Source organism: Lytechinus pictus, chromosome 14 (assembly GCF_037042905.1).
Source record: "Lytechinus pictus isolate F3 Inbred chromosome 14, Lp3.0, whole genome shotgun sequence".
In the NCBI taxonomy this organism is placed as follows: Eukaryota; Metazoa; Echinodermata; class Echinoidea; order Temnopleuroida; family Toxopneustidae; genus Lytechinus; species Lytechinus pictus.
Window position 1 is genome coordinate 5,276,941 of NC_087258.1, and position 26,066 is coordinate 5,303,006.

The following is a 26,066-nucleotide window of genomic DNA, read 5'->3' on the forward strand; positions in this document are numbered from 1 at the left end:
TCAATATTTTAGCTATTATTCGTTTTCATTCATATAAACGATCATGTGCGATAAAGTAAAAAAAAATCGTGAAGCCAACGTATATAGTTCAGCGGAACAACCAAAATACAGAGACTGAAGCTTTTGGTCTATAAGCTCAGCTGCATTTGCACGTATGTTTTGCGGATATCTTCGGTGCGGACTTTTGGATCGCGCGCCCAGCTGATTATGTAAACAAACGTAGACGTAGACTCTTCACTAGTCGCTTTGTGGCTATTTTTCCGGAAAATGCCTTCGCCAGGGTGTAAAACGGAAACGCGCTCCCGGCGCATACCAATGAGTTGCAATCCTGTTGATTTTGTCATTGCAAGTGAAGCAAAATTCATTTTGTGTCATTTTGCCATCGTATCTCTGGCAAAATTAGCTATTTTTCATGAAAAATTGACGGATCACGCTCATACCGACCGATCTTACCATTATACTGCCGTTGCGACCATGACTTGTTTAAACCTTGACTTAAGATGGCGCCATTGAAAATGCAAATCCAAAGTGCGTTGGAGCTGCGGTGAAGTAACCATGGTAACTGAACTTTTGTATGATCTCGTGATCAAATCGATACTTGGAGCTCACTTGACGTACAATTCTGACGACATACATGTTGACGGACGACAAACTTTTCCAAGTAAAATATAAATTATGAAGCCGGGATTTGGCCTATTTCTACATGGTAAAAAGTTAAAGCTGCTGCTGTCGTCGGAAATTAATTCCAGCAATAAGAGAAAAAACAAAGTTGGGATAAAAATGTCGTTGGCCTATTTCAAAGAGGTAGCCGACCTAGGGCCTATTTGGTGACATACGCTTTCTTCCGAGCTATCCATCCCCTCCCCTCCCCCTCCTTCCCTTCCTCGGCCCCCTCTGTCTCTCCTTTCCTCATCTTGTTCTTCCTTCTTCCCTCCTATCTTTCGCCTCATCTTCCGTCTGCCCTCCTACTTCTCCTTTCTTTCCCCTCATCCGCCGGATTCTCCTTCTCCTTATCCACATTCTCCACCTCTTCTCTCAGCCATGTTAGCCCCCCCCCCACGCTCTCTCTCTCACTATTTCGCCCCTCCTCTTTCTCACCCTCTTCCATCTCCCTCTTCTTCTTGATCATCAGCCTTCCACTGTCTCCTCCCCCCCCCCCCCCGCCTCTTCATCATTGGTCTCCTCTTCCTTTTCTCTCTCTCTCTCTTTCTTTCCATCTTCTACGATGATTCAAACCTCGGCGAAACCTAACGCACTCTTCGCTTTCCGCTTGTCATGCTCACTGCTGTTATCCATCCACTCGTTGTGGTCGCTATTGACTGCCTGTCGTACCAACCGCATGGAATCGTCCCGTCTTCGATGAACACGCAGTCGACCGGAGGAGTCGAGAACCGGCGGGAGGGTGACGGTGTCTGGCAAGAGGTTTTTCCTCGTCGAGCTGCCCGAGATGGACGACGAAGCCGACGCTGAGGTAATGAATCTAAGCAGAAGAAAAACAATTGATAGTAGGGGCCTAATGATACGAGCGTAAATATGACACAGGAATGAAAAAGGAAGGAAATAAATGAAGAGAAAGAAAGAGAAGAGAGAGACAGAAGCACAAGCGGGGCGGGGAGAGAGGGAGAAGAGAAGAAAACGGGGAAAGGTTGAAAAAGAAAGCACCGTAAGTTGATTACACAATAGGGCAGGATTACTGACCTTCATTGAAATTGATTTCCCCTTTTTTTGTTCAACTATGTGTGTTTTATCTTTTCCGATCAGGAATCTCTAGGCGCTCTGAATACGCAGTATATTATCACCCTGACAAATAGTTATTGCAATTATTGGAATAAAGAGAAGTATTACATCAGTATTCATTAATGACTTGATTAACTGATCAACGAATGAATGGACTCTGATGTATTTTGTATTATACATCATAATTTAATATAGGCCTATTTGTAAAAGAGCTGTGTATATTTTTAGCCTGCTGGATCCATGGAATTGACATGAAAATTGTGCAGACACTTTCAAGATTACTTGTGACTGAAAGAACATCAGTTAATTCATTTATCACCTGGGAGTATGTAGTAAATAGAATTGGGATGGTATTTCTGATTATTTTATTGTCACTGTTTTGAAGCACTAATAATGATTTTATGGTGACATATTCAGGGGCTTATTTTATTAAAACATACACAGGTGACAATTGGTACCTTGCAGCTCAGATTTCTTTTAACGTCAAATAAATCGTCGGCGGTCATCCGAACCGTATACGACGGTGAATACCCATTTCAGAGAAAATCGACTTCAAAGTTTACTATAATTTTCACACTTAGTTCCCCAGCCTTACAACATATTCATTGCTAGAAAAATACATGGTTGAAAAGACCGAGAAAATTGCTTGACATTGGTATATTTATTTCTTACAAAAAAAACTAATGATCCAAGGAAATATCGTAAAAGAGCTACATGCTTGTAATTTCGGTATGAGCGGCTCAGATTTCCCCTGTACAGAAACGCCATAGGGAAAAAGCGATTTGACGTTTTGACTGACCACGTTTTCAATGCGTGCGATCAGTCGGTCAAAACGTCGTATTGCTTTTCACGTAACAAAGTGATGCGACGTTTTGACTAACCGCGATTTCAATGCGCGCGGTCAGCCAAACCGTCAGGGTCAGTCAAAACGTCGCATCGCTTTGTTACAGTACACGTTTCCAATGGGATTTGCGCATTTTTTTTTTTTTAATGTCTGGCATCGCCGTGAAAATCCTCTCATATCCCAGAAAATAAAATAAACCATGCCTTAAAACGTACTTTTATGAAAAAATCACAAAATCGATTTTTGAACAAAATTGACTGATGCGACGGTTCGGATGACGAAAAGTTTGATTTCTGCAAATGGGAGAAGGAAGAAGGTACCAATATAGTGACATCGTCTTTCCTAGATTATATTATACCCCGCCTCCTTACAAAGTCAAAATAGTCTGGTATCTCATGCCCTCTGTGATATAGACTGCTTTTTCCAAATTACATTCAGGTAGAATTACCCCGCACATTCCATGAAACATTTTACAATACATGTTTCAAATGTCAACAGGAACACAATGCAGAGATTTATGACGGAAAGCTCTACCAAATATAATTGCCGCAGATCATTATTTCTGCGGATGAAACAGAGTATGGTCTTCATGTTTCAATCATGACTATGAAACGAATGTACTCTGTAAACAACCTTGGGTAGTTAGTGTTGGCAAATTTGGTATTTATTTCATTTCCACAAAACTTTGGAATTTTCTTCCCAATTAAATAATGGGAATATAAAGTGTGTTCACCTTGAGAGGAAATTGGAAGAATATCTTTCAATGGAACAGTGAGGTAAAAAGATGCGAACAATAATGCTGAAGAAATATAGGGTTGAAAATAGCCTGAATAAAAACACTTTTTTCCATGCAAGTTAATATATCGTTGTACAAAATGAATGATAAATTTTCATCAGTATTTTTGTTTTTTCTCGTTTTTCTTCTTTTCTTCTTTGTGAAAGCCTTTCATGACAAAGACGTCTTTGTCGAAAATCGATGAATTTACCCTCACTCAATTGATTATTGTTATTCCTATTAAAAAAAGGTGAGATTTAAACTCACTATCATCATCATCATTATTATTATTAGTATCTTTATTGTTATTATTATTAAAATATCATTATTATTATCATTATTATTTTTGTTATCAACATTATTATTTATATAATTATTATAATTATTATTATCATCATCATCATTATTATTCATTATTATTGTTGTTATTATTTACTGCCCATATGTTGAGGACCCCACCGCTGGAATAATCGAGGGCTATACGGTTTAAAGTCTACTATTTTTCTTTGTACAAAATCAGTTGATATGGTCTGGTGACTTTGCAACTAGGCATAATAATATCAATCAATCAATCAATCGATCAGTGATCATGATGAAAGCTATGTAATGTGACGTAGCATATACAATATAGCAACGAACAATAACGTAATTACCACCATGCAGACAAAACGTTTGGTGTCCCCATGGCTGCATGGAGTACAATAGCCTACGAATGAAGAGCTCACTTGTAAAAGGGGTTAGGTCCATTTTTCATCAAATTTGATTTTTTGGTCTCAATGTATAGATTTTTAGTAGCTCTATAAGATGATACCAAAGAAAAGTTGAAATTCCTATTTAAAAGTGATCAAAAATGGCAAAGAAAAATCACTTTTTTTCAAAAGGGGTTAGGTCCATTTCAGTTTAGTTGCAAAAGGGATTAGGTCCACACCGAATTTTTTTGGAAAAGAATATTAAAAAGATATGAATAAAGGTAGATTTCTTTTATACCCAATTTTATGTTGTCATATGGTAGGGAATCTTGAAAATTTAGTTTCGCATAAGAATATGCAATATAGGAGAATTAAAAAAATGATTTTCTTGGAGTGGACCTAACCCCTTTTGCAAACAAACTCTTCTGAAGAGCTCATTTGTCAGAAGGGGTTAGGTCCATTGTTCATAAATTTTATTGTTTTGTCTCAAAACCTCTAAATTTTTAGTCGCTTTGATGAAAACAAAGAAAATTTGAAATTTACATGAAAACGTGAATAAAAGTGGCAAAGAAAAATCACTTTTTTAATCAAAATAGATTGAATTCATTTCAGTTTACTTGCAAAAGGGGTTAGGTCCACAATGATAATTTTTAAAAGAATTTATAGAAAAAAATTGAAGACAGGTATATTTCTTTTATACCCAATTTTATGTTCACATGATAGGGTAGTACATCATGACAATTTATTTTCTCATAAGAATATTGCAGTAAGGGACAATAAAGAACATGTTTTTTCTCAGAATGGTCCAAAGTGGACCTAAGCCCTTTTGCAACTAAACTCTTCAAATACAAAAATAAATCAGATGAACTCAATCTATATTTATCACACAGTGTGTACGTTGATACAAGAGTGAGATGAATGGAAATTGTACGGGAAAATTGTACACTCCATTGACGTATATGGCCCATTATTTACAATTCGGTTATCTATTTTTTGTTCATTTCTAAAAATACGTTTACATACCGGAGCCCAATCTCGATAGAAAAGACGGTATCCAAAGGGGACGTGAACTCGTCTATCATGTCTAGAGCAAGCCGGGTGCATAGCTAATTAACCTTTACACGATATATACAAGAAGTTTTATGTAGGGGACCTACATATTTTGTCTATTCTTCTCGTTTACCTTTTACCATTGTTATGCGTTGTGAAAAAAACGGAGATATCCAAAAGAAATTGACATTAAACGCAACGAACTGAAGCCCATAATAATGATTTTCTCAGATTCTTGAAATCTCGATTCTGTAGGCCTATTCGAATTGTCTTCATTATTTTCGCCAAAACATCTATATATTATGAATATATCGGTCGGTTCAAGAGCATTGTAATCGCTATGACCATTCACATATATAGAGTTTAAGGCATTGATACGTATTTCACTTTTGAAGTTGGCACAAAATTTACTCATATTTTTCTTTTTCAAGTTTGGGGCTTGAGCACGATCGGGCGGGTCTTTGAGATTAATTCTTTAAATTAATATCTTTAACTATCGAATCCCTTTTCCTCCTCTGTGTGTTTTTCAACCGAATTTTGTTTACGTAGCACTCTATTTTTCCCCTTCATTTTTATTGTTTACAATCACATTTAGAAATAAATATCAAGCAAGGTATAATGCCATAACATGGCAGGTAACAGGTCCGTAAAATAACATAACAACTGGAGAGAGCAACGCTTGGCATGTCCTTTCCAATCTTGGGTAGAATTATTGAACGCGACATTTGACATCAAGTTCAACATGAACAGGGTTTATATGCTGCTGATTTGCTGGAACAAGTACAAATCATGTATGATACCACTTGGATGTGTGTTTTAACATGTTTAAAGCTCAATGTTGCAGTTTTAGCATGCAGGACCCCACTGAACTCTGACGTCGATCGTTCTTTTTTAGCTTGCTGTTTTAGTTCGTCATTATTTACAATTGGGACACAAAGTTCAAGACTATGTCTCCAAAATCTTAGGAATCATATTCTTTATTCATAAGAATATCAAGCGACCTGGGGTGTGTCACCAAGCATCTGTCATACTTACTATTAAAATACGTGAATCCAATCAAATACAAGGATTTTAGTAGCTTGTGAAATCGCCTTTTTTCATGAAATGCTCCTCATTAAGTGAAATATATTTTCTGCCATTTCACCAAAAAGATAAAATCCAAGACACCTTGTCTATACACAAGTTCTTGGGCGCCACGGAGGGGAGGGGGGGGGGTGGTCTTGTATTTCGAAGCAAATAGTTGAGAAAGAAGCAAGTGCATCTTTAAAGGTCAAGTCCACGCCAGAATGATGTTGATTTCAATAAATAGCGAAAAATCAAACTAGCATAATGCTGAAAATTTAATCAAAATCGGATGTAAAATAAAAAAGTTACGACATTTTAAAATTTCGCTTATTTTTCACAAAATAGTGCTATTCACAACTCAGAGACATGCAAATGAGACGGTCAATGGTGTCCCTCACTCATTATTTATTTCGTTTTTTATTGTTTAAACATACAATATTTCATTTTTCACAGAATTGACAATAAGGACTAACGACTTAACCACAAACAAGGCTAATTCCACATGTTTAGGGAAGAATTAATGGCTGTTGCACTTGACAATGAGGACAAAATTAGAATATTTCATATAATAAAATACAAAAGAAATAGTGAGTGGATAACGTCATCAGTCTCCTCATTCGCATACGGACCAGGATGTGCATATAACTGTATGGTGAAAGTGTCATAACTCTCTTACTTTACACCCTATTTTGATGAAATGTGCAGTGTTGTGCTTGTTGGATTTTTCTCTTTTTATTTAAATCAACCTTTTTGGGGTTGGATTTGTCCTTTAAAAATCGCACCCCACTACCCTCTCACCCTCCCCTTAGTCTGTAAACACAGACCCTGATTGAAACTCTGATCAACAAGTGGATCTCCAGTTGCCACACAAAGAATAGCACATAAACTTACTGTTGAGAGGGCCTTCAGTACACAAGGCATTATACATGTAGGCTGCACAATCAGACTCTTATAGAGTACAGGGTTTGCATAGCAGAATACCCCTCCCCCTTCCTACCCCTCCCCCTTCCTCCCTCTCCCCTTCTGGGTATACATAATCGCTGTAATGTTAAAAATGTATGATGGAGTCACGCATAGGAACATAATACGCAAACAGGTGTTTATGTGGTCTAGTGTTTCGAGAGGAACGAAGACCAGCCTGGGACCCTGTATGGGACCACTTTCTATTCATTCTATTTAAGAGATGCATAAAGAGATTTGACAGCGACACAGTGTATAAAGAGTGACAAAAATATGATGACGAGCCCAAAATATAAGGAAGGAAAGATAGGGCAATGTGATCTGACAGGGAGAGAAAGGGAGAGGGAGAGAGAGGTGGGGTGCGAAGAGAACGCAAACGGGGGATCGTTTCATCAACATTTTTTCCAAAAAGTTGTCAGATCTGACAATTTCCCTTGATTTTGATTGGCTGAGAAGCACTGTTCCTATGGTAACTGTCGGATAAATCAGGACCTGTCAGAAAAAAAAACGTCCCACAAATCCTTTCATAAAAAGCTTCCCTGCATGGTATCTTTGTTTCCGCTTTAGAATTAAGTAGGTGACACTTTCTAGCCAAAAAATAACCTTTTGATTTTTTTTTCTCAAATATCCTCAAGAAAATGTTTTATCAATCTTTTCATCTATTTGAGGCCACTGAGACTTCACAGAGACATCGCAGACGTCTCAGCAGTTTTGGGCACACGCGCCGTCTCTGCAACGGATGGAGATGTCCCGAAGACTCGCGGAGACATCGCATAGACTTGAAAACTGCACTGTAAAAATGAAGTGCTAATTTAGCACTTTACAGTGCTTGCATAGTGACTGCACTACGAGTGCTGATTTTTCAGTTCAAATTTAAACTAGAAAACCAGCACTCGTAGTGCAGTCACTATACAAGCACTTTAAGTGCTAAATTAGCACTTCATTTTTTACAGTGTGTCTCCAAAAAGTCTTTAAAAAAAAAGAGCATGCCCGATTTACTCGCGATTCGTCAGAGACTTCTAATTTTCAGGAGATGTCTCGTTGATGTCGTGGAAACGTCTTTACAACTAGCCAAATATGGAGTCACTGAGCTAGTCGCGAAAAAGTTGTAAGCCCAATGAGATACATGTATATCCTTTACATTAATGTTTGAATTATGCAAATTAACTTGTCAACACCAGTTAAATTGACTCCAAACCGGGGAAATCTATTTCGTTATTTCAGTGTATTTCCAATGACGTACCATAAGTCGGTTTGGAGACGGTTTCGTTGGTGCGACTGCACTTACTTGGTTAAATTGTTCACTGTCTTGAGACTAATAGGAGACCGGTGTTGCTGTATTCTATCTGTTGGTCTTTGAGGTGCGTCGGTCGCTTCCGGCTTCGTCCGAGGCGATGCCATCGGAGAGCGATCGGATGAACTAGATGACGACGTCGAAGATTCGTATGCGGATGAGGGGCGTTTTTTAGGGGTAGCAGCTCTTGGGGCAAGACTGGACATTTTGGGCGATCTGTCGAAATATTTCAAATGTGAGATGATGCTTTGAATTTACAGGTATTAACAAGTAGTTTTAAGATATGGAGAACCATTAAACACCTTTCCGATATGACCACTTTGATGCCGCAATAATATATGTTACACATGTGTTTCATTGAATATTTCTTGCAGAATGTAGACAAAAGGTTCCTGCCTAACTACAGACGTACTGGCGAATTACAGAACGAAACACTCTTTTTATTTAAATATTGTAAAGAAATGGATGAAGAGAACAGTGGTAGGCGTAGCTTAAATCAAGGTTCCCCAGAGCTATCTACCCTTTGGAAAAATTGGTGATGCCGAAAAAATGTCACTGCCGGGAATCGAACCCGGGCCCCCAGCTTTGAACGCCGGTGCCTTAACCACTAGACCACAGAGACGGGTTAGTGGCTAGGGCGACCCCGATCCGATTGACCGTCAGATAGACAGATTTTCGACACTATACCAATTATAATTTCATTTGTCGGGTTAAGGTGGGTTTTGAACAATGACAAGCCGCCATGCCTCAGCTGGATCAAAGCTATTGCTTTGATACAGTACACGTATGGGAGAAAGTATACAAATGTGTAATGTTATACATGTACAACAGCATTGGCATTGGCAACTCTTTGCTTGCTGATATGTAACATCCTTCCGTCGAGGGCGCACTCTTAAAGATTTACTAGTACGGGCACGAGACCCATCCCAGCTCACCCAACAAGCCCATGACACCTCTAATGCCGGGTTTTTCAAATGCCCATCGCCCAGATGTGTTCTCCACAAACATATCATAGAGGCAAAACAATTCAGGAGCACAGTCACAGGACAAGAATATACCATAACATCTAACATAAACTGCAAATCCCGCTGGGCAATATACCTCATCACATGTTCACAGTGTGGTAAACAATATGTAGGGAAAACAGAAACAACAATATACACACGCTTCAATAACACTCGATCAGAAATAAGAAACTTCCACACCCCACAACACAAAACATTGCCGTACACAACACACTTCAATCTCCCAAACCACTCAGTAGAAAATGCAATGATAACCGGTATCGAACTCATCAACAACGAGTCACACCACACTATCCTCCATAGAGAATCATTCTGGATACACAAACTTAAAACGCTTCACCCGCACGGTATAAATGTTGAGGAATAGAGAAGCCCTGTCCCAATTTACGACTTATACTATTTACGATACTAAGTTATACTTTGATTCGCATCAAACCTATTTGGTATACGATAATGACAAGACATTGTTATCATCGATATATATTTTTGTGAACATATATATATTTTTTGTGAACACATATATTTCAATTAATGTACTGCATTACAATTTATAGGCGTATCTTGTATAAATTATAATTAGTTTTTCTAATGTAACCTCTCGAATTTACCGGCGTGATAACAATGTATTGTTTAATGACCTATATTCCACCTCGACCATATACCTTTTCCGTTTCACTTGAATGAATTTAAGTCGCGCGAATTCTATATCACAACAGAAACCGAACAAACGACACCGCACACCTCCGAGTCAGCCCGAAAGACCCCAAAGACCCAGGTAAAATTACCCCACATTAGATACATATATATTTATTTGTATATATTTGTCATGTTTGTACATCATATGTGTATGTTTGTGTATATGTACATATGTATATGTATAAGTGTATTTATGTTCATAGATTTATATGCGTATGTGCATGTATGTATTTGTATATGTATGTATATGTATGTGCATATATTGTATACGTACGACGTCATTGTTACATATGTTATTATCAGTTATTATATATGTACATGTATATGCCCATATTTCCACCTGTTCCTCCCTCTATACTATTGATATGTTTCGTTCGTTTTTGTTAAAATAGAACCCATGAAGAAGGCCTAAGGCCGAAAGCTCGGAATAAATTGTGGTCTACAGCAACGTCAAATCGTCTTGTCATTTTTTCGCCTAAGTATTTGGTACAAGACACAGTAGTCATGTTAAAGAGTGGATGCCTGTTTACATTTATATATATATATATATATATATATATATATATATATATATGTGCAGCAATGCATTGTAGATTAAATGCCTTCATCAGGGTCATAGGGTCATAGGTACCGCGGCCGGGGATCGAACCCCGGACTTTCCATGTATAGCCAGGCGCCTTAGACCACTCGGCCACGGCACCTCCACATACAGACATAATAATGTAATATTATAATATAACATTTTAATATAACGATTAATCATCAACATGACATTGGGTTTAGTGAAAGGATCATGCACCGAAAAGCTTCTATATATAGTTTTTGCTTGCTGATTGTCTCTTTAATTAATGTTATTTTGTATATTTATGTATTCTTGTTGTATTCCATATAATTTAAGATTTAATTAATTTTCATTTGTGAACTTCTATATGAATCTGGAATTGAAAACCTGAGTAAAGTGTGCATTCGGAGTGTGTAAAAAAAATCATACATCACACGTATAACCATGCCGCGTTAAGTATGTGATTCGGTCAAAGTTTACTCTGAAGTGTCTCAAAATACTATCATTGGTTTTGATAATGACAAAAGTAATCAAATATTGATCTTTAATTCGCTGTGCATATTATGTTAATGCATAGTGTTTCTGAAATAACAATTATGAAAGAGATAAAAGAGCCCTGATGTGATTTTACAAATAGAATAATCAATATCATTTTTCCAGAATGCAATTCATCATTATCTCACTCGAAGAACGAACCGAAACATTTTTACGTACTGAAATAAGATAACATTATAGAAATGATAATAATGATAGTACCACTGACTTATAATAATAATTGATAATAATGAAAATAATGATTATAATGGTAATGATAACAAAAAAGGAAACAATGATAGCTGTAGTAATGATAATAATAACTTCTACTGCTATTTCTTCTACTACTATTCTTATTCTTACTACTACTAAACTTCTACTTAATTTGGAGCGCCTATTTTGTAAATTACTGGTCTTACCCATTTTGTTCACCACGTTTAAACGATGATTGCAGGTCTTGTAGACTCGACCTCTGCTTTAAGTTCGGAGGCATCGGAAACACTGCGGGGACACTCCCTTTCCTCTTCATCATCGGTGACGATAGAAATGGAGAGTGATTCTGATGATTATCACGGGAGGAGATCATAGTGCTAAGGGCAGGCAAAGAGCCTTCCGTCGATCTCCACTTCCTAAGAGGAACGTTGAGAGGGGAGACGTCAACGCTCAAAAGCGTACCCGGCCTCGATTTCCTGGCCGACTTCGGAACGGAACTTTCCGCTTTCTCATTAAAGGTTTTGTACGAATCTTTTGACTTTAATGTTTTATTCAGTGCTCGTTCGGACGAGCTTAATTTGGCTTTTGCGATTTGTAGTCTTAAAATTGTACTCTTCTTCGTTTCATGGAGAAAGGAGTCCGGCGCGCTGCTGCTCAATTTATTTTCGTCACCCTGCGATCCAAATATTTCATCATCGCTGTTTTGACCGCCGAACTCAATGTCCAATGAATATTCATCGTTCTTCTCTTCGATATGACTAATCTCGATAGCTGGTGGTGTTCGTAGAGGAAGTCTGGCGCTAGATGATGGCGCCGTGTTCCCTTTCGTGTCTTCGTCGTCGATAGATGACTGCGAACTTCGACTCGGCCTTCGTTTAAGATCAAGCATAGCTTGCTGAAAAAATGACGAAGATGCCGGCAGAGGTTGGTGGTTTTCGATTTCATCAGGGTCAGTTTCGTCGTTTTTTAAGAGATTGTCATCATCATGAAAGTCGAATGCTGGAAACGTATGGTGACGATTAACAGTCGGTGCGCGAACCTCCATCGACTCGACCACACTCACAGTATGTCGACGATGACGATATTCATCAGGACTTCCGTATGGTGACCGAACGTGATGAAAACTCGGGGTAATCGGTCGAGGGGAGAGTGGAGGATGGGGCCCGCTGGTATTCTTCGATGCGTCCCCGTCGGAAAATGCCGCAAGTGATGATGATGGTGATCTCCCAGTCGGCATGGATGGTTCGAGAAATCGTGTGGACTCTGGTGAAGGTTTTGGAATGTTAACAGCCACAGTGAGCTTTCTCCCTGGGCGTGGACTTTTAGGACGGTACCCTGACGCCATTGTAGGACGATCCTCAAAAGTGGTCTTAACTCTGCACTTCGCTATAAACACAATGGAATCAAATAAGAAATAAATGTTTTCGAAGACCCTATTAGAGGGTTGCTCGAAGGTGATACTGAAAAGAACGGCCTAGTATCGCGCCCAGTCCTGATGTCATGAAGTTAACAGATCCTCAAAAGTGTTCTCAACTCCGCAGCTTGTTATAAACACGACAGAATTTCAGATCAGAACAGAACATCAATATCTTCAATGATCCTGTAAAAGCGTTGCTCGGAGGCGATACTGAAAAATATATGTCCTAGTATCGCACCTATATTGTATGCCATGGAGTAAAAAGATCCTCAAAAGTGTCCCCAGCTCCGCATCTCATTATAAACAAAAGGTAATCGCAGATAACAGAACATAACCGTCATCCCTATAATTGCTCGAAAGCGATGCTGCAAACTATGTCCCGGTTTATCGCGCCCCAATAAAACCCATCAAGATCACGGCTCATATTACATTCTCTGCTGGGGGCTGAAGTTCCTTGTACTTTGGAAGAAGATAATCATTTATCATAAGTCATAAGTCGTTAGGATTCATACTCAAAACAAACCAAGCTATACCCTCCTCAACTAATCAAAACCATCTCCAACTCTGAAGTTGAATTGTGAATTTTGTTGAGCTCCTCGATATACGGTATTGGGCCATCGATCTCATCAAGGCAATATGAATCAAAAATATAAGAATGGGTCCACCGATGCATGCGCTTTTATCGTGTTGTCGATAGGATCATCTCATAAAGAATATAAATGATTTCATCGAGGAGGGCTGCTTTGTGTACGTCGACGCTTGACCTCTCACGGCAACGGGGTCACGCAAACAGCCTGTTCACACTGTAACGCAATGTAACGCAATGGCAATCCTTCGACGAATTTCATTTGAACCAGTAGCTCCATGTTTGAACCCTATAAAGATAGCCTTTTTGAAGGAGAGGGGCGTTATGTTTTCTTAAGACTCAAACTGTATACGTGTTGATTCATTTTTCTAATTAATGCACCCTAAAAGACGGTTGCAAAAATCTCAATTAAACCTACGACTCCAATGTTTGAATAGAATTTGATTTACACGATATACCAAATCTCTATCATATCTGGATGTCCGCCTAATGTTGAAACACTACCCATTTTATCATAAGTAGTACAGGCCTATCGATGCATGCCCCGCCCACCCCCCCCCCCCCCCATCATCGGTCGACGCTAGATTAAAAACCACTAAACTCTGTCGATTGCAATCAAGTTTTTTTTTTTTGGGGGGGGGGCGAGGTGTGCAACCGTTATGAAGATTATTTGTTATATTATCAGGGGGGGTCACTTCCATTGACGAGCGGATAACAGGCGCGATCAAAGAAACGCCTAAAAAGGATCTCTTTTTCAAGATTTGGAACGTTACGTACGTAACGTAATAAGGGTGTCAAAAACACTAAAATTTTGAAAAATGGTATATATTTCGCTAGGAAAGCTACGTGTTTACGGTAAAAATTTGCGAGGGGATATAAAAGTCTCTTTTTTTTAAATAAAAGATGTACTCTTTGCCCCAACACTATACGTGTTAAGAGTGGCGATTTGAGAGAGGCGTGGGAGGTGGGGCCGTAAGTAAGTAAAAGTAAAACCGAGGTCGTGACGTGACAATCAAAATATCGCTGTACTTCTTTACAAGGTTTAATTCAGGGAATACTTGTCAAGGGCACTATTTTGTTTCCAATACTTGTTAAGGATAGGGTTAGACACGCCAATACTAGATAAGGGGTGTATTTTCAGAATATGGACAAAATACTTGTTTAGGGTGCGTTTCGAAACCCCATGTTCGCGCCTGGTATCCACTCGTCAATGGAAGTGCCCCCCCCCCCCCCCCCAGGTGATATTACAAGCAACATGAACATGATGAATGAGAATCTTTTTACATTATTATTGTGCTCCAGGCGTCACATTCAGGGGAAAGGGGGAGACTAGACTTTAATCATTGAATTGTGATCAAACAAAGAAACCAGACGCATTAACATGTCAAAAGCTGGAAGGTGTCTGATCAACATCGCTCGTTCATGGCGTCAGACGTAGCAATGGCGCTTGTCCCATGTGCCGACTTTGCTATAGGGCTACATAGTTCAAGCCTGTTTCTTACTGATGCAATCCACTGGTCAATATGTGATTGGACCCCGGGATCGGACATGGTGGCCCAGTGGTAGCGCGCCCGCCTCATAAACGGGAGGTCGTAGATTCGATCCCTGGAGAGTCATATTGAAGACTTGAAATAGGACCTTCTGACGTCTTGCTTAGCGCTCAGCATTCAGATTGGAGAAGGTTACTAATAACATACATTTAATAACATTATGTTGTGCAGGACCCCCCTCCCCAGTAGGGCAGTTTCCTAACCGAAGGGTCTTCCCTGGGTAAATAAAACGTTAATATTATTTATTATTATCCTTATTATTATTATTAACTGTCTTAGTGGAATGAAACTCGATTCACTCTCTGATAGAAGGGAAGATTTGAGTTTGAATTTCTTAAAAAAACCTCTACTCAATACAGACAAATTCAAATTGTTTTCCCTCTAGATAATAATCCAAGATTTTGAGACGTAAACCCCAAATCCCTGGACCGGAATATAAACTAAACGAATGCAAAATAGTGCAATACCGTATCTCATTCGTATACTAAACAATAATCAGAATAAGTGATAAGTGAGTACTGTTCTTACCTATCTGCTCTTTGGACTTGTCAATCCCTGAATGTTTGTGGTTTCGTGTCTCACCTGCCTCCTCTTTTCTATTTCTCTCTCTTTCCCCGCATTCTCTTTCTGCTTCCTCCCTCTCCGCCTTTCTTCTTTCCTCTTCTTCATCATCTTTTCCCCTTCTTCCTTTTCACCTTGTATCTCTTTAACTCATTCTTCCTTTTCATTCTCATTATCACCTACTCTTCTTTTCTGTATACTCAGTGGCGTAACAGACAGGGGGCAGGGGGCAAGCTGCCCCCTGGCGGATTTCACCGGAAAAAAACGGGAAAAGTGAGAAAGGGAAAGAAAGAAAGAAAGAACGAAAGAACGAAAAAGAGGAAAGGGGGGGGGGTAAAACGGAAAGGAAAAATAAAAAAAAAGCGAAAGAATGAAAAAACATAAATAGGGAAAATGGAAGGAAAGCGGGAAAAGGAAGGAAAGAAGAAAATGTGAGGAAATACACAATATCCTGAAATACTAATGCATTAGCATGATTAGCTTGTGAGGGATATAAAATCAAAACATATGACTCAATGGCACGGGCAAGAATGGCGGGAAATTGGGAGAAATAGGCAAAAAGAAACGGGAAATAAATGTAGAGCCAAAATCTATATTGGAAAATCAGAATGTGAAGAAAAGGGACAAGAAAAAAAGGGAAGAACTTTACACGACCGGGCTGCCGAGTATTGAAAAATATAAAGAACGGGAAGAAAGGTGAATGATGACGTCTATTATATAGCTTTCCACATTTTATGCAATAATGGTCGCAATCAGGACAAAAAATCCTTATAGCCAAGGGTTAGCAAAGAGCTAGTTATATCCCCCTATTATGTCCTAACCTAAGTAAAGCTTTATGCTGGCTAGATTTATCGTAAAAAGCCTCTTAATGTTTACTTTGGCTATATTTTCAAAGCTACTATCACATAAGTAGAATTTAATTTCAAAATCATTTTAAAAGGCAAATTTTTTCTTGCTTGCTTTGCTCGCTGTCGACTTTTACATTATGTCGTACGTGCTGCCTCAAAATATTTTGTTTATCATCAGCAACTGCGTTGAAGTTAATATTATGTATGTACCAGCGATTTGAAAGAACAGTGGCCAAAAATATCACGAGCTTCCGGGGGCTCCGCCCCAGACCAGTGGCGGCACCAAGGGGGGAGGCACGCGGGGGGATTTGCCCCCAAGTGAATTGGCCCCACCCCCGAAATTTTTGAAAAATATAAAAAAGTATAGTAAATGTTGTCATAAGCATCCTACTAAAGCTGCAAAGTGATCTAAAGCAGCTTTTTCGTTCTTTAAATTCTGAAAATTTTCTCATCCATTCACTGTAAGCTGAAAATATTTTTTGTCACTAACTTAAATCTTTCAGGTGATTATACAAATTTTAAAATGTCGCTCGCGTTACGCGCTCGCAGTAACTGTTAAGTAACTCATCTTTTCACATGGGGCTTGAAAATCCAATGCTCATGTCAATATGCTTCTCGCGATTAGAGTTTTCATTATTCGTTTTAGCAAGATACACATCCTGCGTATTCATAAATAAAAAAAAATTCAGCTCACGCTAGCATTAATTGCTTAATCAGATAGCCATCCAGTCCATGATTTAAAAAGTGCTTAGAACGTCCATTTATCGATCATCTTAGTATATCACAAATTTTCAGCTCGCGCTTCGCGCTCGCATTATTCATTTGGTGAGGTATCATATTCATGACCCAATTCAAACAGCTAGTCCTTAACAGGTCACTTTACAAGTAAATAGGGTCTAACTTCTTGCTCGATTTTGAGAAATAGGCAAAATATCCGTGTGTTGCCCCCCCCCCCCCCATGTTATTTTGCCTCCCCGAGGTTAGAAATTCTGGTGCCGCCACTGCCCCGAACCCGATCCGCGTATAGCACTGCATGGCCTCAAAGTACTTAAAACCGATATCAAAAAAGAAAAGATGAAAAAAAAGGAAAGGAAGATATGACGTTATTTTCTGAATACCATGTCAAAATCAATCTCATAGTTAGATTCTCATGAATTTTTTTTTCTCGTTCGCTTCGCTCGCTCTGGATTTATATTAAGCAATTTTTTTGCTGCGCGCGCCATGCTGTGCCCCCTCTTTTTGTACTTATCACGCATTGAGCTTTGCCCTATGTTCGGGGGACAATCATAAAAAATCCTGTTCATACCATGATATGACCGGGAAATTTCTGGCTTTTGCCCCCCCCCCCCTGGCCACCGACCCCTGTTACGCCCTTGTGTATACTTCTCCACCCCCCTTTCTTGCTTTCAGTCCCCTTTCCTTTTTTTCAACGCAAACACTATGCACTGTATTTTTTTTTGACGATGTAATTGGTACAATACATACAACTTTTATACCTTTCTTTAACCTTCACAGTTTACTATGTTGAATTACAAGGCCCGTTTTTTGAACTCGGGTTTAAATTAAACCCTGGTTTAAAGTTGTGGTTTAACTACGGAGAGACAGTTGGGGCACAAATCCCTAACACTACACATTCAATTTTTACACTCGTATGACACCCATTTGTTCATAGTTGTCGGGATAACTGAAGTATTTTTCTTCATTATGGAAACAAAAGGTAACAAAATAATAAACAATAGAAATATACAATATAATTTTTTTTTGAATTTTTGGCTCCCCATGAATTTAGCATAGAGTTAGACCTTGGTTTAAGTTAAACATATGAAACCTGACTTCAGAATACGGGCCTAATTATCTGTAACTTAAACATTTTTGTTTCTAGTATCCCAGCTATCGCGCTCTCTTGTCCTCCTTAAGACCTTCTTCTCCTCGCTCTGCCTTTACTTTTCTCCTTATTCTTCATCTCTTGTGTATTCATAATCATTCAATTTGTATTAATACTTAATTGTACACGATCTGGTAATCAAGTTTTGCATAATTTGTATATCTCGTTTTTTTTTCAATAACTTTGTATTTTCATTTCGTTTTAGTTCTGTGATTCTAGAACATATTTTGTCTTGTGATATTTGTTTATGTAATATTTGTTGCTTTATTGTATTATGTATTTGTTGTGTTATAGTGTACATCATGATATTTCCTTATGATTTTAATCTTTTATATTGTAAACGTTTTTATTTGTAATTCGTCTTTATGCTCCGATTGAAGTTTTTATCTCAATAAACCATTATGAATTGAATCAATATAATCATTATTACTATTATTATAATCATTATGATTACTATTATTATTATTCATTCTATGCCTGTATGCTTTAGAAAGGGTGTGATAAGAGTCAATATTTCAGGGGTTGGAGTGTTCACGTTAAAAATTGAAATATTGGACCCTCACGTATCCAGCCTTTTCGCATTGCCGCACTCTTCTTTCACGGAATTGTGCCGATTGTTGTATGAATTTCGTATGAATTAATTGTGATAACAACCCTGCATGAACTTACTTCAGACTTAATTCCCATTCTATTCCTTTAACTTGTTTGATTCTTTATTATAAAAACGAGCATATCAATGGGGGCAGTTGAAGCGCTCCATCCATGTACCATAATTCATTTAACAATTCGGTGAAAGGCATGAAAGGTGACTGCGGCAATGCGAAAAGGCCGATGGTCCATTATTTCAATTTTTAACGTGAACAATCCACCCCCTGATTCATATTACAATATTGACTCTTATCACACCCTTTCTAAAGCATACATGCATAGAATGAATAATAATACTAATGATAGTAATCATAATAATTATAATAATAGTAATAATAATAATAATTATAATAATTCAATTCAAATTGGTTTAAAATGGTTTATTGAGATAAAAACTTCAATCGCAGCATAAAGTCGAATTACAAAAAAAAACTTTTACGATATAATAGATTGAAATCACAAGAAAATAGCATGATTATAACACAACAAATACAACAAAACTGCTCTATACAGTATACTACAATATTCAGAATACTGATTATACACTCTTATAGGGGGTGTTGCAAGAACATATTTGCAATCAATCGTTCTGTTGCAATTTTACAGTTGATCACTTTTACCTTTAGCAAATCAGATTACACTCCTCGTTTCATGGAGCAGATAAGCAATCAATAACAAGTTTGCAATTAATCGCGCGGCATATAATTGATTTCGGGAACGATAATAGACTTGCAATTGATCGCAAGTTTCTTGCAACGCCCCCTTAGAATAAAAGGTGCGAATTGAAACTCTTTTATCCCGTATTTGGAAACCTTGAGAAAAAAAGGTTTTGTAAAATGGGTCTCTGTGGCGTGCTCAACAAACCTACGTATAAAACATAACATTAAAAGATTCGAAAGAGGCTGTTTAAGATAATTTAGAACCTTTTTAGGAAACATTTAAGGGTTCCAAATCAAGGGCAAGCACAAAACCCTCTAAGAATCCCTCTTTAGGTAATAAAGATATCGGTCTGTAATTGCATACATTACACCACTTTTTGTGCACTAGAATTATCTTGAATATTTTTTACATTGTCTGCCACGACGTCATTAGACCTACTTAAAGAAAGGTTAATACATCAATAATATATTCTAAAACATACTTTAATAACAAAAATTGTATCAATACCACCGTGTCCACAGCCTTTTAATTTTTTTATTAAGTTGTTCACTGTATCTTAAGTCATTACTATATATATGTACTGGTATTATGAATTGGTTGGTGAATGAAGTCAGAGTTCAGAATGAGTTCAGAATACCATATGTATCCATTAGGCCTATCTAAATTATTTCTATATCACTAGTCCGTTTGTTATGATTTCTAAAGAAAACTTGGAATCATTTCCTTCTGCTGAGAATGATCTCTAAGTAAGTTTTATATTAGAAAGTCAAAAAGGGGCCTAAGCTTTCGATCCTAGCAGAATCTTCGTCGGAGGCAAAATGACAAACATATAAAGTGGAACAACCAAAATATAGACCACAAACAAGCTACAGAAACACTAGAAACAAGGAGACAAAAGGGGCATTAGTGAGTAGAGAAGACCAATCAGGTTAGTGAAGGGGATGAAAGAAAAGGAGTAGGCAGACACAAAGGGAAGTTAGTGTATTGTAAGGCCAGTAAAAGACCTCAAGCCAAGAGGGATTAAAATAATGAGGCAGGCAACATCAAACAGGATCTGGAACAAAACAGTGATAATGGGATGAAAAACAAGAGAATTAGTGAGAGGTGGGTCAAACAGGTTACAAAGAAAGGCTTAATAAACTGGTGCGTAAGAGTGGGGGAAAAAAGGAAAAGAATGGGGAACAACTGATAATGTGCAAAAGACATATAAGTATATATGATAAATCATTAAACAAACTAAGAGAAGAAGGTAAGTGTAAATATGTATCTATAAGTGATATGTATATAAATATATCCAAAAAAGAAATGTATATGAAAAAATATAAATACACATATGGTGTAACTGATATTGTAATCCGCTAGGTGTGACGGGAAAAAAACATAAGACTATATAGTAGGAAAAAAAAAAAACCTGTATATGTGAAAAAGAGAAAGCAAATTGCCTAAAAAGGTAAAAGCAAATATAGAAGAGAGGGGGTGTATTATGAAGAAACCATAGTATACATGTAAATAAGCAAATGTGGTAAATCTAAAAGAGGTGAGTGGAGAAAAAACAAATATATATATATATATAATTATTATTATATCGCCTGAATAAGGAAGGAAAAATTGGAGCTGAGCTTGTATGAGCTATGGGAGGAAAGTAGAGTAAGAAACTATAATGTAACTATTCAAAAGAGCTGAGGGGAAAAATTATATGTATATATAAATTGAAAGTGGATAGGAAAGAAAAATCAGTCGTTCCCCTCTTGGATGTTCAGGCCATAAGGTTGGGTGTAATTCATAAGGAAAATAATAACGATAGGGTTTATTCCTTATCGGTTTCTATAAAGGTTTCACATGAAAATACACAAACAGGTGCACTGAAATAATATTCCGTTGTTGTTGGTTTTTTCATAGGGTGTGTCACAGGCATACTGTGCACATGCAGCAAAAATGTGGTGTTAACCGGTGTACAAAGAGGACACACCAGTTATTCGACAACGGTGCCAAATTGACAGAGTTAGTGTATTATGTGTTATTACAACACCTTGGCTTGTTACATTTACACTCTTTGGAGTTATGTTCAACCTCTACGGTGTAATTTTAACATCTCAGGGTGTGGTCCTCTATTAACACCAACTGGTGTCAGTTTTATCACCAAATTTTTCACAGTGTAGACTCCATAAAAATATCGCAGTTTGTATATAGATTAAACTATAAATCATTCATGGAACAGATACAATATGAATATAAACAAGTGGAATGCCTCTGGCGGTCTCACCTGCATCACGCGATTCAATATAGCAGCAGTGCTGACTTTGAAAACTACTATAAAACAATTATTCACAAAAAACAACATTCATATATAATGATGATGATGATGACCCCACACAACTTGGGGTGACAGAGCCTTCTACATCTCTGGACCAAAGCTGTGGAATAGCCTTCCTCAATTTATCAGGAGAGCAGAGACCCAATCAACTTTTGAGTCTTACCTGAAGACTTTTCTGTTCCCCACTCCAACATTATTGCAAGAATAACTCAATTGTAGCATTACAGGACAGTACTTGAACTGAATGATGATCCTAAGCACTGTTTAAAGACATTGAAATTTGTGAGATATTTCCTATTTTTGAGCAAGCGCCATGAGCGCCCAGCTGAGGCGGATACCGGCGCTATACAAGAACCCATCATCATCATCATCATCATCATCATCATATATAATGATACAATACTACGTTCATTGACATTTGACCTTGATCATGTGACCTAAAACTTGTCAGTGATACTTGATTACCCCTATATCAACATTTTATACACTATATCTATAAACGTTGAAAGGTCATATGTGACCTGAAACTCGCACAAGATGTTGAGTGATACTTGGTTACTCTTATGTCCAAGTTTCATGAATCAGATCCATAAACTTTCAAAGTTATGATGGTAATTCAACAGATAGCCCCCACATGGCCAAAGTTCATTGACCTTTGACGTTGGTCATGTGACCTGAAATTCGCACAGGATGTTCAGAGATACTTGATTACTCTTATGTCCAAGTTTTATGAACTAGAACAATAAACTTTCAAATTTATGATGATAATACAACAAATACCCCCAACTTGGCCAAAGTTCATTGACCTTACATGACCTTTGACCTTGATCATGGGACCTGAAATTCGCACAGGATGTGTAGTGGTACTTGATTACTTATATGTCCAAGTTTCATGAATCAGCTCCATAAACTTTTAAAGTTATGATGGTAATTCAACAGATGACCCCATTGTGGCCTAAGTTCATTGACCTTTGACCTTGGTCATGTGACCTGAAATGCGCACAGGATTTTCAGTGATACTTGATTACTATTATGTCCAAGTTTTATGAACTAGACCAATAAACTTTCAAAGTTATGATGGTAATTCAACAAATACCCCCAATTTGGCCAAAGTTCATTGACCTTAAATGACATTTGACCTTAATCATGTAACCTGAAATTCGCACAGGGTGTGTAGTGGTACTTGATTACTTTTGTGTCCAAGTTACATGAATCAGATCCATAAACTTGTAAAGTTATGATGCTCACTGTAAAAACTGTGGTGTTAAAACTGACACCAGTTGGTGTTAATAGAGGACCATACCCTGAGGTGTTAAAATTACACCCTACAGATTGAACATAACACTAAAGAGTGTAAATATAACAACCAAAGGTGTTGTAATAACACATATAGGTGTAAAACTAACACCACCAATTTAACACCGGTGTAAAACAACTGGTGTGGTCCTCGATGTACACCGGTTAACACCACCGTTTTTGCTGTGTGGTACTTCAACAAATACCCCCAATTTGGCCAAAGTCCATTGACCATAAATGACCTTTGACCTTGGTCATGTGACTCAAAACCCAAGCAGGATGTACAGCAATACTTGATTACCCTTATGTCCAAGTTTCATGTACTAGGTCCATATATTGTCTAAGTTATGATGACATTTCAAAAACTTAACCTTAGGTTAAGATTTTGATGTTGATTCCCCAACATGGTCTAAGTTCATTGACCCTAAATTACCTTTGACCCTGTGACTCAAAACTCAGGCAGGATGTTCAGTAATACTTGATTAACCTTGTGGCCAAGTTTCATGAACTAGATCCATATACTTTCTAAGTTATGCTGTCATTTCGAAAACCTTAACCTTCGGTTAAGATTTGGTGTTGACGCCGCCGCCGTCGGAAAAGCGGCGCCTGTAGTCTCACTCTGCTCCGCAGGTGAGACAAAAATGAAAGGCTCATATGTCGAGGTGGTAACATTTTAATATATACATCCATGCTCAAATATGACAATTGAAAATCTAAATAAATAAAATTAACACAGGTACGAAACATAGCCTATACATCGTAATCAATTAAAAAAAAACGTAATTGAATTTGTAATGAAAACCTCAGCTTTACGTATATTTCAGTCAAAATGTGACATGTAAGTTACAAAATAATGAATATAAAAATACGATGACAGGATATAAAAAGAAATCACAAATGTAGTCCGTGAACCATAAACGGAAAAGTATAAAAACTAAATCTAAATTTAAATTTTATTCAAGTGACATTGAGAATAAATATCTTTTACTCGAGTCGATTCGAATTTCATTCGGTGTAATTCATTCGAATTTCAATCAAATTCAATCAAAATTAGATTACCGAATTGAACAGATTCGTCAAATTCTGAATAAAATGAAGTAATGTATTACATGCGCTAGTACAGTGTTTTAACAAAGTATTGGTCCTTTGCAAGTCTCTTGTATTATTTTTTTTTATAATAATTTTTTTAAATAATAACATCGGCCTATACACACAATGAATAATACATGTATATATATCTAAAACGTTTATTATTGAGTGATCATAATACAATATCATTTAAGGAATATGCATGATTTAGATACATTTAGGAATCAATTTGTTTAATGTAACTCAGTCGCCAACACACTTCACTCACTGACTAATTTTGTTTCACAAGTGCATAACAACTTACTTGGCTGTGTAAGTTATGTAACAAAAGAACTAAAAATTATTATCATCATAATGTTATGTGATTTTTTCGCATCTATATCACCCATTTACAATTGTATTATATTATTTTAGCTATATTTGATTGCATTCCACGGTTACTTACGTTATATTTGAAGGAACAATCACTTCTTCAACGAGATCTAAATTATCGCGGGCATTCCATAAATTTTATCACCTTTGCTCATTATTAGTAGACAAGAATAGATTTACAAAGATTTTTTTTCTTCATTTTTTAAAGTTATTTTGGTTTTATTGCATGCGCAAAATGTGATTGTTACTTACATTCCATTTTTTGGATAGCAACAAAATGACAAGGTGGTTAATTCAGGGTTAATTTAAGTATCTTTTTCCTAATATGAGGTATTGAAAGAAACTGTTCGTGTTTTGCACAGATATAAAAGTGGGACAAAAAATTTGTAAAAAACATTTGGAGATCAATACTTTTACTAAAAAGACTGAAAACACGGTTCATAATGTTACAGTTACTCACGTTACGTTTTGTCCGGGGTCATTTCAACCCTTTCCCGGTACTACAATACTGCATGTTCAGGATTGAAGGAGGCAGTCAGTGTAGCTTGAAGAACTTGAAGAACTTTATAATAGGCCTAGAACATTAGCGGCGAAAGCTTAACAATTTAGGGGGGGGCAGAAAAAATATCTTTCACCCCAGTTTTCCCAGTCGACTGCGAATAGCTGATTTGAAAAAAAAAAGGGGTAGACCCATTAAAGTCTGAAGTTTTAAGTACATCTTAGTTTTTTTTTCTTGCTTATAAACAATATGAGATATATGATAAGGCAGGCGGGTATCCAGGATTTTGCACCCAGTGGGTCCGACCTGATCTGGGTGCCCCTGTGTAATTTTTTTGAAAAATGACGCTCCCCTGAACATTAATCATAAACAGGATGGGTATCTAAATAAACATTCTATGCGAGCGCCAAAAGCCACTTAAAACTTTTTGATATTCAGACACATAACTGCAGGACATTCTATGCACTTAAAAAAAACATGAATAGGATTTACCTCAACATTTTATGCTGAAATTTTTTTATATTCCAACCCAAAACTTGACGTTCTATGCACTTGTGGTAATCATGAACAGGATGGGTATCTAACTAAACATTTAAGCGGGCATTTAAGGCGAGTGCGAAGCGAGAGCTGAAAATGTTTGACGTTCCGACCAAAAACTTGAGACTCTAAGCACTTTTTCTGACCATGAACAGGATGGGTACCTATCTAAACAACTGATGCGAGCCCAAAGCAAGAGCTAAAAAATTGATATTCTGACCTATAATTTGGACATTCTAAACGCTTTTAATTACAGGATTGGTATATGTATATCTAACTAAACATTTTTTGATATTCCGACCAAAAACTTGAAATTCTTAATATTTTTGGGGACCCTGAATATGATGGGTATCTATCTAA

The 26,066-nt window shown here is 37.4% G+C and overlaps 1 protein-coding gene across 1 annotated transcript; it reads right to left on the reverse strand.

Moving 5' to 3' along the window:
* Positions 1 to 1,184: 1,184 nt before the first annotated feature.
* On the reverse strand, positions 1,185 to 13,725 carry LOC129276001 (uncharacterized). The gene is made up of 3 exons (XM_064109557.1): positions 11,651 to 13,725; positions 8,409 to 8,630; positions 1,185 to 1,480 (listed from the first exon to the last, which is right to left on the reverse strand). The coding sequence occupies exons 1-3, from the start codon at positions 12,787 to 12,789 to the stop codon at positions 1,231 to 1,233; spliced, it is 1,611 nt and encodes a 536-aa protein (XP_063965627.1). The 5' UTR covers positions 12,790 to 13,725; the 3' UTR covers positions 1,185 to 1,230.
* Positions 13,726 to 26,066: the final 12,341 nt, after the last annotated feature.